This window comes from Phaethon aethereus (assembly GCF_964289735.1).
Source record: "Phaethon aethereus genome assembly, chromosome: 1".
NCBI classification, from domain to species: domain Eukaryota; kingdom Metazoa; phylum Chordata; class Aves; order Phaethontiformes; family Phaethontidae; genus Phaethon; species Phaethon aethereus.
The window spans coordinates 201,272,020-201,294,076 of record NC_138575.1 but is presented as its reverse complement, the minus strand read 5'-3'; the positions used below and the strand labels follow the sequence as shown (position 1 = coordinate 201,294,076).

General features: G+C 39.2%; 1 protein-coding gene across 1 annotated transcript in view; it reads right to left on the bottom strand.

Moving 5' to 3' along the window:
- SACS (sacsin molecular chaperone) overlaps positions 1-13,338 on the bottom strand; it is a gene marked incomplete at both ends in the record, with an annotated part of 33,830 nt that extends 20,492 nt beyond the window's left edge. The window contains 6 exons of the mRNA XM_082014803.1: positions 970-1,116; positions 2,429-2,540; positions 6,187-6,272; positions 9,414-9,501; positions 12,459-12,609; positions 13,037-13,338. Coding sequence (XP_081870929.1) covers positions 970-1,116; positions 2,429-2,540; positions 6,187-6,272; positions 9,414-9,501; positions 12,459-12,609; positions 13,037-13,338 — 886 coding nt within the window. The remainder of the gene's footprint in view (positions 1-969; positions 1,117-2,428; positions 2,541-6,186; positions 6,273-9,413; positions 9,502-12,458; positions 12,610-13,036) is intronic.
- Positions 13,339-22,057: the final 8,719 nt, after the last annotated feature.

Here is a 22,057-nt window from a genome sequence, read left to right as displayed (position 1 = left end):
GGAGGGGAGAGAAATTAAAATTCCTGGGTTGAGGTAAAGACAGTTTAATATGACAGAAAATGAAAGTTAAAAAAAAAAATACTAAAATATACAAAACAAGTGATGCACAATGCAATTGCTCACCACCCACTGACCAATGCCCATCCAGTTCCTAAGCAGTGGTCCCCAGGTAGCTTTCCCTCTAGTTTATATACTGAGCATAACGTTACATGGTATGCAATATCCCCTTGGCCAGTTGGCGTCAGCTGTCCTGGCTGTGTCACCTCCCAGCCTCTTGTGTGTCCCCAGCATCCTTGCTGGTGGGGCAGTATGAGAAGCTGAAGTCCTTGACTTAGTGTTAACACTCCTTAGCACTAACTAAAACACCAGTGTGTTATCAACATTATTCTTATCCTAAATCCAAAACACAGCACTAGGAAGAAAATTAACTCTATCCCAGCTGAAACCAGGACAAGCAGTAAAACATTTTGCCAGAATAATATGTTTCAAGACTGAGTATTACCAGCTTGTATTACAGTATTACAGTACATACTGTATGTATGTACTATCTCTCTCAAATGTAAATGTGCATATACCTCTATTACGGAATATCCTTTCTAGCATGAAATAAAGTCACTGCTTATCATGCAAAGAATCTGCATAAAAGTTTCAGTCTAGTCTAAACTTTCACACTTCTACTTGCATATCTAGTCTGTATTATGGGAATCCAATATGAACAGCAACACATAACTGAAATAACAGTGTAAAGGAATGTTCATGTCAATATATGGGATCAAGTACATAATGATGTTAATAGATGAAACAAATCTCCTTCAAAATCCAAAGGATACCTTATAGAGATTTTTGAAAAATATGAACGCTTCTTAAGGAAACTTAGCCAGGGATCTAATTTAAAAAAAATGAACACATAAAATAATCAAACAATTTAAAACGTCAACGTTTTCATTTTAAAATATCTACTGAGAGTACCTGTTATATGATAAACTGAATTAAAGCCAATTCCAAATCTTCCAACTTTCAGGGGATCATCTTTCTTCCTGCTTCTTGCTATTTCCTGTATACCATGCCAGTCCTCAGGGGTGAAAATTGCATCATTGTATGCATAAAATGCTGGCCCTATAATAAATAGGCAAGTGTTAAAAAGGTGACAGGAAAGTATTTACTGTTAAAAATTTCTAGGAAATTAACTTACAGAACTGACAAAGTATTCCTTTAAACTATGCATGTGCAGATTTAATGGGGAAGATATGACTCAAGCTGACATCAAATGGTAAAAGGGAGGTATAGAGTAGCAGCAAACACAGAAGCAAGAAGATGGATTTACCTCTCTATACGGTACTCAAGAGATGTATATTCCAATGTGTTACCTACTTCTGGTGTCCACATTTTAAAAGAATGATTCTCAAAAACTGAACAGAAAGCAGAAAACAACAAAACTTCTGAAAGAAGTGTCCTATAGTGCAAGGCTTAAACTCAATCTGTTCAGTCCATCAAAAAGATGTTTGAAAGATGTAGTAATCACAGTCTACTAATACCTCCACTGGAAGGGAATACAGGGCAAGATAGAACAATAACCTTTGTCTAGAAAGTAAGACAGACAAATTCAAATTAGAAGACAATGAGGCTGATTAACAACTGAAAAAACCTAGAAACAAGTAGTAGTGGATTATTCATCATCGAAATCTTCAAATCACAACTGAATGCCTTTTGGGATGATTATGCAAACTAATCTGTTTGATAAATATAACTGACCTCTGTCACACAAAACTGTATCAGATGATGTAAAAACCTTAAAGTTACAAGAAACTACATTTGCAGTATAAGGCAACATGAAGCAAAGTTTGGTATAAGGGTGAAAGAGTAAGAGAGGGGGAAGAAAACAGAACTCCCTGGAGAGTGCTGAAATGTAAGGGGCTAGGGTCATCTTTTAATTAAGAACTGGAGACAGCTCTCAAAACGTAGAGGTTAATATGTAAAAAATCTGTAAATGATTGTCTAATACCGAAGCATTCTTTTACCCTAGGACTTACTTTTTAAATCTTGTTTACCTGCTCTACTGAAAATCCTTTCTTGTATTTTGGGATACGGAGTGAACCCAGGGAAATAAACCACTGGATACACAGCCACCCTGGGAGAACTGACTTAGAACAAAGCAGAACATGAAGACTTTCTCAAACAGCATTAACTGGAAGCCATTGGAAAGCTGCTACTGACAACCTGCAAGAAGGCAGTGTGAGGCCTTCAATACCAAACACTGGCTTTGAAAAAGAATTATCAACATTAGAACACAGACAAAATATGTACCTTGTAAGGTGGAAGTAGCAATGGAATCATCCCTACATGGTGATCTCCATACAGCAAGGGGAAAAACACAGAACCACATGCATATTTAAGAATAATGGCCAAAGTTAATAAAAATTATATTTACCCTGATATTGTGCCATGTCCTTTGACCACAGAGTTTCTGTTCCATACTGAGTTTCATCATATAAAAACCTAACCTCTGTGGCACCAGCATCTTCTGCATTCTGTATCAGTTCCTGAGATGGGGGGGGAGGGCGGGAACCAAACACCAAAACAAAGCATAATGCAGTAACATTGTATATATTCTAGCAATGGCTTTCCAACTTAAACAGTAGAAGATAATAAATTGTCTCAAGTGTAATTGTTTTCATACTTTTCAACCAAAATAAATTTATCCAGTTTACCTTAATAAAAATAGACATCATTATAGAAGGAATAGTCATACAAATACTATTAAAAAATTTGAATTTGGAGCTCAAATATCACACACAAGCAGTATTTATAAAGTTTAGAAATAAGCTACTAAACTGTCACTACTATAACTATATTATCCCAAATCAAGAGTTGTTCAAGTTTCAAAACAATGCAAGATGGCAGAGAAAAAAAAAGGTGAAAAAAAAAAAATCAAAGCTTACTGTTAAGCCCACACAATAGCTGTAAGACAACAGTGAGGCAACAAGTCATAAAAAGGCAATACACAGCACTCTTCTTTACATCAACTGAACTCCATTTAAGTTAACATTCCACAGTGTGAACCAACTGTTCAAGAACCATGGTGCTCACTTCTAACACCCCTTCAGCAAAAGTCTGCATAACAATTATGACCAGTAACTGTAAATCATGAGCCAACAGAGTTCACCTGTTGAATAAAGCCCATAGACTAGAAAGAGACTTATATTGAGTATTTGTTAAATAGTGTTAGGAGTGGTGAGAGCTATGGAAAACTAACAACTAAAATATCAATAAACCACTAACATGAATAAAATATGCCTACCCAGTCCCATTTACATCAATAGCATTATACACTGCAGAAATGTCAGCATGATTATAAATACCTACAGGATTAGGGCTTCACACAATGCTCTATTTGCACTGAATCATTGAAGTGTATCAGGGCTCCAAAGATACACACTCATACATGCATAGATACACAAGTACACACACACATATAAGTTTGTGGAGGCATATGCAAGTTTGGCATAAGTATCTCAGATGAACTGAAAAGCCAGTGTATTCATACAGCATAAATTTCATTCAGTTATGCATAAAAACAAAAAACTTGCTAGCAAGATGAATCTTTACTTAAAAAAAAAGCAAGCATCACTAGCAGCAGATATTTCAGATTAGGTTGCATTCTAATGTAGTGTATACTATAAGCTCATCATTATCTATTATCTGGTTTCAAAACTATTATCCCTCGATTTTTCACTTTGTGACAATATATCCAGTCTATAAGGTATATCACACAAGTAACCAAAGATATATCATTTATATTGTCACTTCTACATAATTTTGAAGCATGATGAGATAGCAAGAAATATACCCACAGTTCAGCATAAAGAATATTTTTAAAGAATATCCACGGAGGTATTTAGTTACAAAACCCATGCTATTCTTCTTCTAAAAGAATAATCATGGCAACCATTCAAGAAGATACAGAAAGATAGCCAAAGTTATCAAGAAATATTACATAAGTACAGAAACCATGACAGAGTCAGAGGCTTGCGTTGATGCTGTGGCACATGGAGCATCTGCTACATTCAGCTGTAACAGCATTGTATTTGAACAATCCAAACAGTGAAATCAATTTTAACAAATCAGCAAACTTCCTGGTAGTAATCCCTCCCTAGCAGTCTGTTAACTATAAACTGTAAACCATGAAAAGAGTAACAGTTCTACTTTTAGATTTACTTATCTGATTTCTAAGGATATTATCTTATTTCTTCATGTTGGAATGAAAATTTGGATTTAAATTGTTAAGAAGGTCTGAACCCTTCATGATTCAAATGCTGATACAGATTAAAAATGTAAGATACAGATCCAGCTAGTACTGGGAAATAGTAAAAATGTAAGCACTCATCCTATCAACAGACACTGCTCAGAACATATCCAGGATGCAGTTTGCCAAAACAATTAAACGTACACTTGTTTTAAGTATTCACACTAAAAATAATCAACTTCTAGTTCCATGGTTGCAAAGAAAACCTTCCAAGAGATGGCAGGAACTGTCATCATCTGTCACCATTTGTATTTGTGTGTTTCTTATATATGGATAGATATATACATATATCTGTACCAAATCCCATTAGTTAGAATGTAGTATTCCCATATACTAAGGAAATGAATCTCCTAACATCCATGTGATGAAGCATTCTGGATGAAACATTTAACATCCAGCTATGAACTAATCACCCCACATGCTCTTCAAAAACAAAAGAAAAATCAAACTGGCATTTCTAGGCGTTAGCATAGGAAGCTACAATAAATCAGACAAATCATCTTCTACAGGTACCCTGTCTTTCCCTTTGCGGGACTTGACAAATTTAGAATAATTTTTATTTTTTCAGATCATAGAACCATAGAATGGTTTAGGTTGGAAGAGACCTTTGGCTATCATTTAGTCCAACCCTCTCTGCCATGGGCAAGGACATCTTTCACTAGATCAGGTTGCTCAAAGCTCCATCGAACTTCACCTTGAACACTTCCAGGGATGGGGCATTCACAACTTCCCTAGGCAACCAGTGTCTAACCACCCTCATCCTATCTTTATATCCAATTTAAATCCATTCTCTTTCAGTTTAAAACCATTGCCCCTTGTCCTGTCACTACAGGCCTTGGTATAAACTCTGTCCCCATCTTTCTTATAAGCTCCCTTTATATATTGAAAGGCTGCAATAAGGTCTTGCCAGAGCCTTCTCTTCTCTAGGCTGAACAACCCCAACTCTCTCAGCCGTTCTTCACAGAAGAGGTGTTCCAGCCGTGTCTAAAGTAAGGTGAGGTGAACTCCACTCTAACAGTTCACCATCCTATTTACTGAAAAAATTTTTAGTGCTTAAAGCAATGCTGTCATTTCCATTGTTAGGCTTATACATGTAACATTCAACATTCAGATGTGGAGCACCACAACATAACATGCACTGCTGTTGCATACTTTGAAGTCTCCTGGACCCATGATAAAACACCATAAAGAACACTATCCTCAGTTCAGAAAATCCACTGACATTCTTTTGTTATGAGAACCGATGCATAGACTAAAAACGTTTTTCAGCCCATACAAAACTGATGGGTTCATTATTCTTATCACCTTAGACCAAGTCTCCCAAATGCCACTCAAAGACTCCCATCTTAAAAGTGTTCTTAATGATGAAATTTTGTGAGACTGTCATAATTCACAGAGAGGAAGATGTATTTAGCTACCAAAAAATTCCACAGCAAAATCTTTTATTAAAGTCTTGAGCTTATCCCATTCTCATACTAAGATAATCTCTTCCAAAAAATTTTATACATTATTATGTGATTTTACTATAGCTTATAGCAGAGATGAACAATAAAGTAATAAGCAAAATAAACATTTTAGATAGCTCACTCGCTTAAAGTACATCATGAAGTCTGATTTAATTCTAACATCTGCATTCAGTCTCTGTTTTTTATAAATTACAATGGTATCTGTGACAAGCAAACTCAGAGATGTTAAACACAAAACAACAAAAAAACACAAACCTACAATTCAAGTTGCCTGGTCCACAGAAATGGAAACATGTATCTCCTGTACTAGAATGAATATCTAATGAGGTACAACAATTGCAAGATTTGCTGGAACGTGTTAAACTAATGGTATTATGTCATACATAATCACTGCTAAGAATACCATTTGTTACGTACCTTAAGAATCTGTCCTCCTTCTGGATATCTTCTTAAAATATCCTTAAGAAAGTCAACAAGTGGTGGAGTTGTTTGTCCAAAACGACCTAAAAACAAACAAAAAAAATCACCTGTGTATTATGCCACTATGCACTTAATTTCAAATTAAAAAAAAAAAAAAAAAACCCAAAACCCTCACTAAACAATTACTGGGAAATCTTTTATTTCCAACATCAACTGTAAAAATACTACATTATAAATCTTTTTATTAAAAAAAACAAAATAGCAGACTTGATGTTAATGTCAACATGCTGTTTCATATCTAGATGAAATAAATATGGGGGCTAAGTCTTTGCATCAGTCATACCCAAACTCCAACTACTGGATGTTCAAATATAGCAATTTCTAAAGGACTACTACTTTTTAAGCAGCAGGACAGTATTTCTAAAGGACTACTACTTTTTAAGCAGCAGGACAGTATTCTAGGGCAGCAGTGGCTATACTTTTTTATAGCCAGTGTTGATCCCTACTGACAGCTACACACAGGCACAGTACACTGTGGCTCTAGTGTACTCTTCCTGTTCTGGCATATCGAGGTGCTGGGCCTAGCGCTAGCTTTGGTGTTACGTGGGCTTAGCACTGGAGGGAAGAGAGTCTCAGAAAGGTAGTACCAAACGTTAGGAAGTTCTGCTCTAAGAGACAGAGTCTGTCAGAGAACGAAAGGTTCAATACTCTTCAATCCAAACTTCAGTCTGAGACTGAAGAGCAGCGTCCTAAATCCAAACCTCTAAAACATATGCTTCAAGCAAATATTAATGATGCAATCCCCACAAGGAAAACAGACTCCACTGATGCCCCATCTATTAATGAACTTTAAAAGGAAGCAACAAAGTAATTATCTCTCTCTCACTCCGCCCCTTCTGCATATATGTGTTCATGAAGCACACAGATTCAAACACACAATATATAAATTACGGAATAAAACATTATACAAAAAAAAACCCACAAATAATCCTCAGCAATGTGGAAAAAAGTGGATAGATAAGAAATCTATTTGCTGAGAAAACATCAAGTAAAAACATCAAACGTCTTCTTGTTTTTACAAGATTTTTGTAAGGATTTTTTGGAAGGAAGATATTTGTACCACTCTCTATTTAAAGTAACTTAATAGCATCAATTAAAAAAAAACCAAACAAATTGCAACTCACAGCTGGAAGTGTAGAAACTGTTTTATAACTTTTGTTATTATTTTTACAGTACACAGAAGTACATGAAAGTCAACATGCAATATGCAAACTTCCAATGTAAGGTGAACTGATCAATAGTAGGAGAGTTTGGGTGTTTCTTTTCTTCTGTGAAAATCAAGAAACCAATCTTCTCTAAGTCTAACTCGGGCAGGTGGGCAGAAGTGTTTAAACAACACATTTCACTATGGGAACCACAAAAACAGACAAGTAACTTCTAAGTGATAGAACTGAAGACAGATGTCAATAGAATAATGTCTGAGAGCAGAGCTGCTCTATGTACGTCACGAAAATTACTCTGCCTAGAGATCAGGACTTACTGCATCCTACCAAAAGCTGATTTTTCTTGAGTATTAAAGCTGGTCATGTTTAACACAAAACTAGTTCCACAATCTGAAGGAGAAATTTTTTCCACAATAAGAGCAGTCAAGCATTGGAACAGGAGCTCAGAGCATCTGTGCAGCCTCCATCCTTGGAGACTTTCCAAACTTGACCAGATCAACCCCTGAGCAACCTGGTCTGACCTCTGTGCTGACCCTGCTGTAGGCAGAAGGTTGGAGTAGAGATCTCCTGATGTCCTTTCCAACATGAGTTATTCTGTGATCATATGAAAAGATTATGCATTATTTTATAGACACTGGTGATGAATGAACACAAAGGTGACATGGGTGATCTTCAGAGTACTTCAGCAACCGATGTGCTTGGCCCTAGTGACCATGCACTTCCTGAAGTCAGAAATTCAGGGCCTTCCTTGACTTATCTTCTGTAAGGAAAATAAACAAACCTCAGAACTGAAAGACTCCAGAATGAACACAAAAGGTTGGTACTAAAGCCTTTAGATAGATCTTTTAGATTGACTTACACCAGAATTGTGGGCCAGAAACAGTTAAGTGTTTTATCTAGACATGGACTGGTTAGAGTGATATCTCTAAGAAAATCTCACAGCCAAATATTCTATTCCTAGGCAAAAAAAACAGCAAATGTTTCTTTCCCATGAAAGACTTCTTGTCCATATACTTGCATGGCAAAAATACAGCTCAAAAAAGAAAAAAGAAAATCTTTTTATTTAGTCTATGACAGCCAACATACAGCAAAAATTATCAAAGCAAACAGTCAAGAATGAAAAACATTTGGTGCCATATAACCATGGGGTCCATTTTCATAGGTATTTTCTGATCATTGCAGGTTCTAGAAAAAGTGAACATGAACTTCTGGCTAATATACAAATGCTTCACTTCCCTCCGTCGCTAGAAAACCATAATCCAGTACATTCATGGCTTACATAGGCTAAGAAATACAATATTTTGTGACACCAAATAAAATATCTGCATGAACAGAAGGGTTTCCTTCTTCATTCTACCACCTCATTAGCATTTGTTTCATTCCCTTATAATAAAGTTACTGTTAAAAGAATATTAACGCTAGCAACCAAGTAACACAAGTAACATAATCACGACAGTTTTTAATTAGAACATTTCTGAAGATATTCAGGTATCATAATCTAATTCAAGATACCATACAAACAGATACACCTACAATTTTTGTAATAAAAATGTAACTAAACATACAGAATCAAAAGAAAAACAAACAAAAAAATCAGAAGAAATCAAAAGCTTTTTAGCAGTGTTGTAGTTTTCTTCACTGTGTTACTGAAAAGATATCCTTTCAGTATCTGAATTGCTTACAAATATTCAGCTTATTTTTTATGAGAAAAGGCAGCTATTAACTCTACTGCAAGGCAAGTTCTACTGATTCCAAAGGACAGAAATATTCCAATTTCTACACATGAAATTACAAAGAAAAAATTAAACACCAAGGCACTTAAAAAGAGAAGTGTAATTTTCCTAGAGCAGAATAGAAAGAAAAAGTGAAGGGATACCTAGAATTTACAAGAAAAATAATTGCTTCCCATTTAAAGAAAAGGATAATTTCAATTAACTCCAGACTGCATTAGAAAATCCTCTGACCTTCCAGTTTATAAACAGAGACAAGTATTTTTCATACCTCCTCCTTTCAACCCTTTTGACTGAAGTTTCAGAAAAACTTGATTTTCAGGCTTCTGAAGATCCACAATCTTGATACCATCAGGTAACTGAAATAAAAAATAAGACAGATATTGATCAGAATATTCTGCAGCATAAATGATTTACTCTAGCTTCATTTCCTACCTATTTATTCTATGAAGTCTGCTTTTTTCTAGAAGTATACAAATACTCCGAAACATCCAGTATTCAGATTGAGCAGCACCTTCAGTCCCTGAGGCCTAGGATGGCCTCCTTTGCCTAATGATACTCCTCAGACAAAGTATCAGTTTGTTAGTAACAGGACCAAAAAAATGTCCGCAAACAAATCAGGTGGAAAAAATGCTTATAGAAGCATACTAAAAGCAAGCCATGCCTTCCTGTTTTTACATTTTAAAAGTTCCATGTTCTGGGAACTTCTGGAAGCATACAACTAAAGCAATTATTGTTCTACAGTGCATGCCCATAAAGAAAATAAACATATACAGGAAGCACATGGTCTATATACTCCAAGAAGTACATATGGGTATGCAATTTCACAGAAGTTTTAAACTAAGCAGTATCAGCCCAAAGCAGCTGGTAATACAGAACGTGTAGACACATATGTATGTCACAGAAACATCCCAGAAGAATTTGACAGCCTCATCTCCCCATTACCTCTACATGCAGACCTATGGACTCACTGGGAACATCACAAAGAAACTGGGGCAAACTAAGCAACAAATTCCTTAGCAGCCATTGGGAAAACTATTTAGTAATCATAGCGTATAATGGTTTTGTTGCAATTCTAGTTTCATACTATATGTGTGTCCCAGTCATATACGATGTAATGCTAAAGTAGTCATATATGACGTGATGTTATCCTGCATACCACATTAACAAACGTAGAAGTTGCAGTGTGCTAATTAGAAACTTAACCAATTCAAATTAGCTTCCATCTATAGCAAACGATATTAAAATTTTATTATGTGAAATTATATTATTATATTAGTCGCAGTTCATAGCAAAGTTCAGGACTACTTCCTCACTTTGATGGGTAAAAAATCACTAGAAAGAAGTTGGTGCTTACATAGATGTAGATGCTTACATCTAGCTACATTTAATAGAGCAAGACAGCCCTCATCCACAATATGTAGTCATAATCTTAAAATATTAAGAAAAAAATTATATTCCTTTTTACTGACACCAGTTTTAAATAGTACTTACAACAACAGTGCATTTATTGTAAGTTCCTACAGAAATATTATACCTGAGCTGATCTTGTCTCAAGATGTAAAATAGCTTACACCGGGTATACGACCTACTCAGGACTCACTAAAATAAAAAAGAATCCACAGAACTCTGTAACCCATCACCAAGGATTAAGGGGATAGAATAATCAAATTTTCTCAGGCAGGATTTTTGTACCAAAACACCAGGAGAAACTAGGAGATTGAATAGATTCAAATTCACAGTTTAACACTGTAAGGAACTATGAGAGAAAGAGATACTGGGTTTTACTTGACATCTGTAAATTGCATATAGCAGCTTTAATGGAAAAAAAAGATCTACTGATTATTTACTACCTCAATATATTAAAAAAAATAATTTGATCCCAATAAACAGGAGTTCAAAAGTTTATAAAGGATTTTCAAAACTGCTACAGTACAGAATAAATATTCCCATATGTATTCTAGTTTAATATAAAAAAAGAGTCAGAATAGCTATTACAGCCTGCTTACTGACTATTCCCTGCCAAAAGATAGTTTTCCGTGCCAGACAGAGTGCTGCTCAGATCTTTGCTTCCAGATGAATTTTAGAAAGTGATACACAGATCTCCTTCCTCCCAAAACAGGAAGGCCTAGAGAGAACAAAATTAAGGACATACAAAACTAGGCAAGAAAATAAAAGATAAACTACACGGGTAGTTTGTTTCAAACCTGAGCCCTCAAAGACTACTTGCATTCCCCATGTAGGTTCTTAAAAGCTTCTTGAGCAGTACAACTACTAACATGTAGTTCTTTCCTAGCATCATTGAATGGTTTGGGTTGGAAGATTTTAAGACCTTTAAAGAACTAGTCCAACCCTCTCTGCCATGGACAGGGACATCTTTCACTAGATCAGGTTGCTCAAAGCTCCATCCAACTGAACCTTGAACATTTCCAATGATGGGCCACCCACAACTTATCTGGGCAACCTGTTCCAGTGTCTCATCACCCTCATTGTAAAATGTTTTTTTTCTTTATGTCCAATCTAAATCCACTCTCTTTCAATTTAAAGCCACTGCCCCTTGTCCTGTCACTACAGGCCTAGGCCTTGGTATAAAGTCTTTCTCCATCTTTCTTATTAGCCCCTTTTACATATTGAAAGGCTGCAATAAGGTCTCCTTGGAGCCTTGTCTTCTCCTTTATGCATTTGCAAGTCCCCTTGCCCTATTTAACCCTAATTTCCAACCACCTCTCTCCCCCCTCTTGCCCCTACTCATCCCATCTCAACAACATCTCCAGGTTCCCATTTCCCAGTAGCGTGGCTAGAAGCATGCCAAGCACTACTGAAACAGTGACCCCAAGCTGATGCCTTCAACAAAACATGGTCATTCATTCCACTGTCTCTCCTGTATTCAGACCTCAATTTTTAACTTGTAAGAGCTTCCTGTCATGGTGATGGCAACTCTGCTGTTAAAGCTGGCCAGCTGGTAGAAAAATCAGTTAAAGATCAAAAGAAAGCCACAACAAGCACATCAGCACTCCCAGGTGAATCTTCTGCTCCCCCTCAAAGAAATAAGGATAAAGGACATGGAAAAAGACACAAAAAATGGACTGATAAAAGCTGGCACCATCAAGAGAAATAGGAGCTGCTTGTCCAAACGACCTCCTTGCTTCCCACGAGAGAACCACACCTAACGACACACACACATTGTGTTGCCCACGCACCAGACTTGTCAAGACACAAAACGCAGCCGGGTGGGGACTTCCAGCACCACAGCGGTGTGAGAGGCCACCACAGAAGCGGAGGTGCCCCAGCCGCCCGCCCCGCCGCGCCCCCTCACCTCTCTCCCGCGGTGCCACAGCCGCTGCTCGGCGGGGGGGAAGCCGGCTTCCGCGTCAATCCGCGCCTTCACGTCCCCCACGGCCGCGGAAGGCGGCAGTTCGAAGGTCCTGCAGCCCAGGCAGTCATGGAGGACGGTCACCCGGGCCAGCCTGCGACAACACGAGAGACACCAGCTGAAGAGAGACGCGCAGCGCCCTGCCCCGGCGCCCACACGCCGCTTGCTCGCCCTCCCCCCTCGGGTACCCCGGAGGCCCGAGACGGACGCCGGAGCCCGCTCGGGTTCAGGGATGGCGGGCGGGCGCCTGCCCCTCCTCCGGAGGTGGAGGGGCGAAGGAGCCGCCGGGCCTGCGAGCGGAGCCGCTCCCGCAGCGCCGCACGCCCGCGGCCTCCCCTCCCGTCCCGCCGCCACTCACATGCCCGCCGCGGCACACAAAGGACCGTTAGCTGCAGCCGCCGCCGCCGCCGCTCCCCACACGGGGAAGGGGTGGGGCTGCTGCACGGCGGCGAAAGGGAGGAGCTCGCCCTGAGGTCTGCGCCGCGGAGGAAGAGGGAGGGGGGAGTGGGTGGTGAAGCCACCGTAAAAGTAGCGGTGGCGGCTCTACGGGGGCGGCGTGCCCGGCCCAGCCCAGCCCGTCAGCGGGTTCCCCGCGGCGGCTAGCGGCCCGGCCCGGCCCGCCTGCTGCCCCCGGCGCTGCCTCTACGCAGGAAGGCCCCGCAGACGGGATTTCCCGGCTCCGCGGAGCGGGGAAGGCTTCCCGTGGCCTCGCGCCCGGTTCGCGGAGCTCGTCACTGCCGCTGCCAGCCAGGGCCCTCGGGTGAGCGAGCCCGGTCGCCTCGGGCGAGGGGAAGGATGCAGCTGCGCTTGGCCGGCGGGGCATGTATGGCATGATGTTGCCAAGGCCGTGACTAACGCGGGGATCCAGAGGCGTTACCGCATGCGAGGTCCTCCTTCCGCAGGGCAGGCCGGCAGGGTAGCCCAGTGTTGTTTCACAGAATTCCCGGGTTTCAGGCACCACCACGTGGAGCACAGAAAGTTACAGCTGATAAACCTCGTCTTTCTCAAGGATGCAGAACACAGAAGGAAACATCATTTTCCTGGTTTTCTGTCAGGCACTTGATTGATCCTGACTATTGGTATTGATCTACTTTATCTCATAGGGTGTATGGTTAAGTCCTCATGCCCTTCAGGACTTACAGAAAGTGCGCTCTCTCCTGAAAACAGAGGTTTAGTCTATCTGTGATCCCAATGAGCTAAGGGGACCGTGAGAAACTTGTGGAGGGGGCCAACAGAAACCTCCCAGGTTCGTTGTGTGCAAAGTTCTGCACCTGGGACCACGGGCTGTGCCTTAGCACAGCCTAGAAAGTGACGGGCTGAATATCAGCCCTGCCTCAAAGGAGTGGGGGGATGCCAGGCTGAATACGAGGCAGCAGTGTGCTCTCTTTAGAAGGAGGATGTCAAGCAGATCAAGGGAGGTGACTCTGCTCAGCGCTGATGAGGCTGGATCTAGGATATTGTGACCAGGATATGATTTTTTGGGCTTCCTCCATTCCAGATCCCAGCAGAAGACTACTAACACAGTCAGGGGCCCAAAGGAGAAGATACGGGAGTTGGACTTGTTTAGTCTGATGAGGAGGAGACTGGTGCAATACAGTAACATCCTGCAACTACCTGAAGGGCGGTTACAAAGGTGATGGAACTGAAGTCTTCTTAATAGTGCAAGACTAACAAGGGACAACAGCAACGAACTGCAGCTTGGGAGGTTCACACTGGACAGTAGGAAAAAAACTGTCACGAGGAGACTAGCGCAATACTAGCATGGATTGTCTAGAGCCAGTATTCATATTGAGATATTTTCAAGGCTTAGCTGTGACTGACCTGATCCAGTATTGGTGGTCCTCCTGCTTTGACCAGGAAGATGGACTACATACCTCCAGCCAACAAGTCCATTTCATTCCAACAGGTCCTCAGTTCCAGTCCCTGCCCAAACTAAACCATTTGTGACTTTACTCAGTAACAGGGAGTTAAAACTGCTACTTGGCAGCAACAGATAGCAGAGTTTCTGTGTAAGGGGGAAAAGACACAATGAACCTGTTTGCAGAAAGTGTCCCAAGCTAAGAAAAGATGAGCCCACTAAAATGGAAGGAAGCTTAAAAACCACAAAGGTTGAGGTAGAGCAGGATCTAACACAGTATCTAGGTAGACAGAGTTTTGCCAGTGCTGCAATGTCTTATTTAATTCATCAGGAATATTTGTATATTGAATACTACAGGATTATAAGAAAAAGTTAGAAATTTTTGTGGGTCTGATCCTGTTTTCACCAGAAGTAACTAAAAAAAAATATTTTAACTTAAACAGGATGGCTCTAATTCTTTCCTTTAGTTTAGGACTTGGTTCATTTTTCTACCATTTCATCTTTTTAACTTTCCATTTTGTTACATGCCCTTCACAGTTTGTCATCACAGATTTTTTTCATACTATGTCCAAAGGAGCGAGGAGGCTGCCTTCCGATCTCTTATGTTTTTCTTTTTATGTCTTGATACCAAGGGAATATACTACCTGCAGAAGGGTATCACAGGAGGAGCACAAGTATGGATGACTGGACAAGATGGAAGGAGTGAAATCTAATGCAGTCACATCCAAGTCAGCTACTGAAACAGTCTCCAGACCAGTTGAACCACCAAGCCACACCTGCAAAATCTAATTCTTCTTTGCCAGCTGGGATCACAGGAGTTATTTAGCATTTTATGAAGCATTCATAATTGTTTGAATGGGAACTTGGAGAGAAACAGAGCTATCTCACCTAACAGCCACCTCTCTATGCTGAACATTTCAAATGGTGGGACAAATTCAATCCTGCTGTCAATGATTGTCTGAAGCTTCACAACCCATGTCACATCACATGACAAGACAATACTCCCAAATTATGTCCTGTGATGATTTAACATTAATATTGGAGGAAAAAATGCTGGATACCACAGATTCTGTCTAGTATGTGACCTCTTCAGTAGAGGAGGAGGAGTTGGGAAGAACTGGTGATAGATAAGTGCAACCATGCAAGGTTCTGGATAAAGGAGTTGGTCTCTTGAGCTCCTGGAAGTTATCCATACTTGTTCCCCTTATAAATCTGATCCTCTTGTTACAAGGGAGATTGTTTTTTCATGCTGGCAGGAATGAATGTCTCATTTCTATTTACTATGGGACACTTTTCATTTGCCTCTCCTTTATCATGTCTTTTCTACTCTGTTTTCCTCTTTTGATAACTTCTGCCTTTGGATTGTTTTTTTTTTTTTCTGCCCATCCAGACAGAAGCAAGATGTTCATCCTCTTAGTACCTCTGTATTAATAGAGTAAGCATGGCTAGGGCATGTGTTCCAATGCAGCCCTTTGATCATCTGCCCTGTTTAATTGTTGTCATACTTCTTGGCACAGTTTTGACCCATAACCACCCAGTCTTCAGGACAATGATCAGGCATGGTTCATAAACCAGGGAAAACTCCCCACAGGCAGAACAGATAAGGACATTTTGGTTTAGGGTCAAAGGCTGTCAAGTTTTTTAGACATGAGCTGTGCTATGCCACTTACCCTTAGACTTCTGGCCTCTTCCCTGGGACCCCATCCCATTTTATTTATTGGCCAGATGTTGCTATTGATGACAATAAGCAAGACTCCCATTGATTTCAGTGATGCCACAATGTCAGATTACTAATTTCATGGCATAGTCTCCTAATAAGAGAAGGCACTGATTTAAGTCACAAAGATAATGAAAATGAACACTGATGCCAGATCCAAAGAATGGGGAAAAATGAGCTCTTCTCAAAGTCTAATTAAAAAAAAAGAAAAAAAAAAGGAGTAGAAGTATTCCAAGTACAGTTTCAGTACAAACCTGTTTGCAGAAACTTCATTAGAATTTAAAGCCACTCCTACAGCATTAATTATAATGCTGATTTTTGTCAGAAACATCCTGGCCATTCATCTGGCAAGGAATGTAGAATATAAATCTCCTTTTAATTACACAGTGATTTATACATATCCTGTTACCCGTTATCAAACTGTTGTCTTTTTTACAGCTTATGACAGTGACATTTGTAAACCTTTTTTTTTCCCTGATATCTAAATAAAAATATCCTAGAAAAGTAACTATATAGAAATTACACTGTGTGACCGAAAAGGAGTACATATTCCAGTTTGCAGGTTTTCACAAAAAAAAAAAAAAAAGAAACAAAAACCCAGCCTTTTTTTATTTTTAATTTTGCTTATCCCTTTGGAAAACCAAACTATGGAAGCTGTGTAATCCTAGTGAAGTTAAAGGTATCACATACATATTGGTTATGCAGAACTACTATTAATGATTGTACATGACAATGTAAAAAAAATCCACCGACCAGGTGGGAATTTTGTAATGATGGCAGTTAGACAAAAATATCTTTTAAATCTAAAATGATTGGGACTGATTTGAGAATTTTTAAATACTACATATAGAAATTCCTATGATAACATTTTTATAACTACTTTTCCAAGTAGAACAGGATTTAGATTTAAAAATACATCTGGAAAATTGTCCTGTGGCTATAAAAAAGACTTCTGTTTAGTTCAGAATGAGGTCATATAACCCTTGCAAGAAGGGACATGCAATAAAAAAAATTGAAAGAGTCTCTGCAACGTTAAAGTATTTTTATAAAATGAAGTTAAAGCCATTTTCATAGTGACTTTTCTTGAAAACTGAAAATTCTGTGCTGTGGAATCACCTCGTATTTCCAATAATTTAAAATTAAGTGTGCAGTAGCAGGAAGAGATGGATGCAAACCCCTTCCTTCCTTATCAGTGAGCTTAGAAAGATGGAATGGAATCTGCAAAAGGAGTGTGTGGTGTGATAATAAACAAATGTGATTAGGTCACTAATGCAAGAGGAAACCCGCTGCAGTATAGTAGCTTCCAGTGCAGCAAAGAACATTCTGCAGTGCTGGCAGGCAAGTAGCAGTGACTCAACAACTACGTCTAGATTTGAGACAGTGCACTCCAAACAGAAAATCAAAACTTTCCATGACACAGTAAGCACTTACCTTCATTCTTAAATCAATTCCTTAAGTGTTTCTAACATGTTTTACACATTACATTGTATATATTTCACATTAGCCAGAGATTACAGATTGCATTGGTCTGTAGTCACTGCCAGGAGCTTGCTTTATCCTTGCTTACTAATGCATTTTCAAGAAGTTTGAGGATAAACCTACCATTTGCTGATGACATACATGTTAGTCATTGGAAAGCCGCCCCTTACTGGAAAGTTTCTATTTTATTTGAATAGCTCCATTAACAGAAAACAAGTATTTTTTTTCTTGAAAGAAATCACTGAAATGGCTGTACTCTTACCTAGTACAAGTGACCAAAAAACCCCTCTGTCCTGTGAAGCATTTGATTGAAACAAAATATCTAGTTTTGCCCTAAAATCTATTACACAGTTTAAGAAATTTGCTGAAACTATTTTATTATAGATTGTGGTGCAGTGAGTTTCAATCAATACTCCTACTCTGCACTCCTCATGGGAAACCATTATAGGCAGCTTTTAAGCAAAATATCTGTATGGTCATGGCTTAGTCAAATATTAAAGAACTGGAGGCAAGTATTATCTTATTTCTTTTGCAAGCTCATGTGTTTCTAAATGTCAAATATAAAAAGAACAGAATACTTTTGAAATACTACTGAAAACAAACAAAAGATTTAAGGGGACAGAGGCCAGCCATTTATTTCCATCTAATGATTTTGATCTCTCAGTTATTTGCTTTAATGTTTAAGCCAGTTCCTTGACGGCACTAAGGAAATGCTAATGGAAAGTACTTAAAAGACCTTAAAAGTTGTTTCAGCTTATTCTTTGCAAATAAAGAGCAGAGCAAGAAGGCACAAATAAATTATAAAATTTCAAAATCTTCTCAAATGCCAAAGTAAAATATACTCTTAGATCTACCTCTAGGAAAAGACTACTTTAAATTAAGTCCTCAAAGAGAGAACCTAAACTTACTCTTAACTATAGTACAGTAACCATTACTCCATAAATTTGAATTGCTAAGAATCACAGGGTTTTCTGTTCCAGGCGGTACAATAACAAAATACCAGTAAAAATGCTTGGCAGTTCAAATTATGCAAAAGATTAAACCAAAACAGTGATACAAATAAAGTCCTCAATGGCTCTTTAGAGAATTGCATTAGGAGGGAGTACAGTGTTGCAAGAACTGCTGTTGGCATACATTTTTTAATAAGCAGCATGATAAATTACTGGTGGTACTTTCCTACAGCCTTTGGTGCCAATGAAAGGGCCAGATTTAGAACATCCACTTTAACCTTGAAACATCAAAAAAGCAGAGCCTAAATTTGCAAATGTATTTCAGTGCCTAATGTGGGTTCCTAAATACCATAATGAATCCAGGCCTAGGTTTTTTGCCTCTGTTTAGGACACAAGCTAATCAGCTTATCAAAGGTATCTTTTTCCATACTACTGTAAGACATCTTTCTTACTGCCATTCCAGAGTACTTAATGAAGCTATTATCTTTCTACAAAAGTGAGGAAAATCCACTCAATAACTAAAATAAAATCAGTGGCCCCATTAATCATTGAATGCATTCTCCATGCCTATTGCTTCTATTACTGCATCTAATCATGCTCCAAAGTTTCATAATATTTTCTAGGCATCAGTGAACAGAGTCCTACGTATATGGAGAAAATTAGAATATCAAACAGAAGGAAATACAAGATGTAATTTTCTTAAATTATGAAAAGCCACAACTTCAAGCACCTCTGCAAGTATCTGTACATCAGATAGTGGATGATACCCAGTAATACCCTTTCAGATACTGCTAGCTCTATACCAGCTCTGTATCAGTTCTGTCTCCTTCATAACAGGGTTTCATACAGAAATACAAGCAACAATTTATCCTTCAGACAACAGAAGGGTGGGTGGCACAGAGGAAGAAACATGAGCGATATGGAAGGCTCAGTGAGAAGAAGGGAGGAAAAGGGGAAGAAATGACACAGGGCATCCTTTTCTGGGAAGACACAGAGAAGAAGTGAAAGGGATTCCTGCATTACATGACAAGTCCAGTCACACAACTGTAGTAGCTGCAAGTAAATACGGCTCCAAACACTAGCTCATACACAAGAGTTGCAGAATCGTTCACTGGGAATCAGAAGCTGTGTTTCCATGTCCTGTCCTACATAAAGTAGCATGGTATAAGACATCACGTACTTCCAGCCTCCTACACTCCCACTGCAGTTTGCTGTTCTTTCCAGTTTACTGGTGGAACTTCTTACACAATTGCCCCTAACGCTGGTTCAGGTGGTATTACCGAATTTAACAAATTCTTACTATTTTAATTGTTTGAGCTAATTTGGCTCATTTTGTTGGAGCTGAGACAAAGCACAAGGCAGCTGTGATCATCTTCAGCATGGAGGGTGTGCTAGCCTGTAGCTTCAGGAAGGGTAAGACATAAAGACATCCTAACTGCTCCCAGTGAAGTGATGGTAAAACTTTCAGCAGATGGGGACAGGGTGCTTTTGAAAGTGCCATCGTTGTTGTTTACATCTCTATCAGTGTGACGGAACAGGTATGGTATGCCCCTTGGCATACCTCTGTGCATTTGGACACAAGAGAAACAGGGAATGTAGAAGTCAAGGGAGTTTTCTACAACTGTTAAGGAAAGTGAGATGGGAACAGGACACTTACAGAGCAGCATTTTAAATGTACAACAGATTGTATGCTTATTTGTTATGCATATGTATTCATATTTACACATATGCACTTATGGAAAGAGGTGATTAGGTACAATATGTCTATTATTATAATCTATGTAAAATATCTATTGATATACAGGTATGATGTAAGTGCAAAATTAACTAAGCTTGTGTCAACTTCTCTTCAGCTAGCCTGCTTGTGCCTATCTGGAGCAGAAGTAGCCACACTGAAAAAAAAAAAAAAAGCAGCATAAAGAGTTTCACAGTCAGTAAAGACTGGATTAGCAGCTGATGGGTTGTGGTAACTAAAGCTGTAGTATGGCCGTACGCCATCTGAGCATCAGCACTGCAAGAGCTGCAGTGCACTTCCTCCCTCCGGTCATGGACCAGTTTAAAGCACTTCAGGACCCAAAGATTTTTGTGCTTAACGCAAACTAAGATTGCAGCAAAACCCATCTACAACATAATCAATGAAGCCTTTCTGGAAAATAATTTCTTTTTAGTTAGGTAGAAACCCTTTTTTTTTAGTATTTCTAGTGCATCTGTGTGTTGACAGAGAGAGGAATAAGGATAGGAAGTTAAGGGAACTGCACCCCTATTACCATTAATTAATGTAATAGTGCCAAATATATATAATGAAGAGAAAAGTTCTAAAACTTCAAAGTCAAAACCTGGACTGGAAGTCTGTACTTTAGCTATTGTCTTTATATATATTGCACAAACTTCATAAAGCTCCAACTGGGAGCACAGTCTTGTGCATAAAAAGCATAAAAGCTTGGCTCTGCCCCAAAAAGCATCTATTTGTAGTGGACTAAAGACGTGGAGGAAGGGCATACACCAAAATTTGAAAAGCAAACTAATTTGGTGTGACAACACAAGGGCACAAGAGTCTACTAAAGCTAAGCTTCAACTTAGACATCTAAAGCCCTAATTTTGCACACCAGTTTGAAAATTGACACTCAACTACCATTAAATAGAGCTAGGTATCATATCAATTTTAAAGATGAAGCTCAGGTAAAATGTTGTACCAAAATCTTTGAGATCTGTAATTTTTTATAATTGACTGACACTGAAATAAAAAAAAAATCCAATGGGGATTCTGAGCTATCACTACATAGTCTAATGGAAACTCAATTTAACCGAGTCTTGCATAAAAAATATAAACAACATGGAACCAAATGAGCAAAAATTAACTACATAACTGACATGACAGGATATTTGTCATTTATGATCCTGGTGGAGCAAAGCCCATCATTTAATAGTATCCAAGAATGTAATTTTGTTCTCTGAGTACCCAGCCCCCTGAGCTGGAAGACAGGGACAGGGAGCAGAATGAAGCCACCATAATCCAAGCAGAAATGGTTAGTGACCTGCTACACCACTTAAACACACACAAGTCTATGGGGCTGGATGGGATCCACTGAAGGGTACTGAGAGAGCTGGCAGAAGTGCTCACCAAGCCACTTTCCATCATTTATCAGCAGTCCTGGCTAACTGACAAGGTCCCAGTTGACTGGAAGTTAGCAAATGTGACACCCATCTACAAGAAAGGCCAGAAGGAGGATCCAGGGAGCTACAGGTCTGTCAGCCTGACGTCGGTGTGGGGGAAGGTTATGGAGCAGATTGTCTTGAGTACCAACACGGAGCACATGCAACCAGGTGATCAGGCCCAGTTAGCATGGGTTTATGAAAGGCAGGTCCTGCTTGACCAACCTGGTCTCCTTCTATGACAAGCTGACCCGCTTAGTGGATGAGGGAAAGGCTGTGGAACTTGTCTACACGGACTTTAGTAAAGCCTTTGATGGCATCTCCCACAGCATTCTCCTGGAGAAACTGGAGGCTCGTGGCTTAGATAGGTTTACTCTTCGCTGGG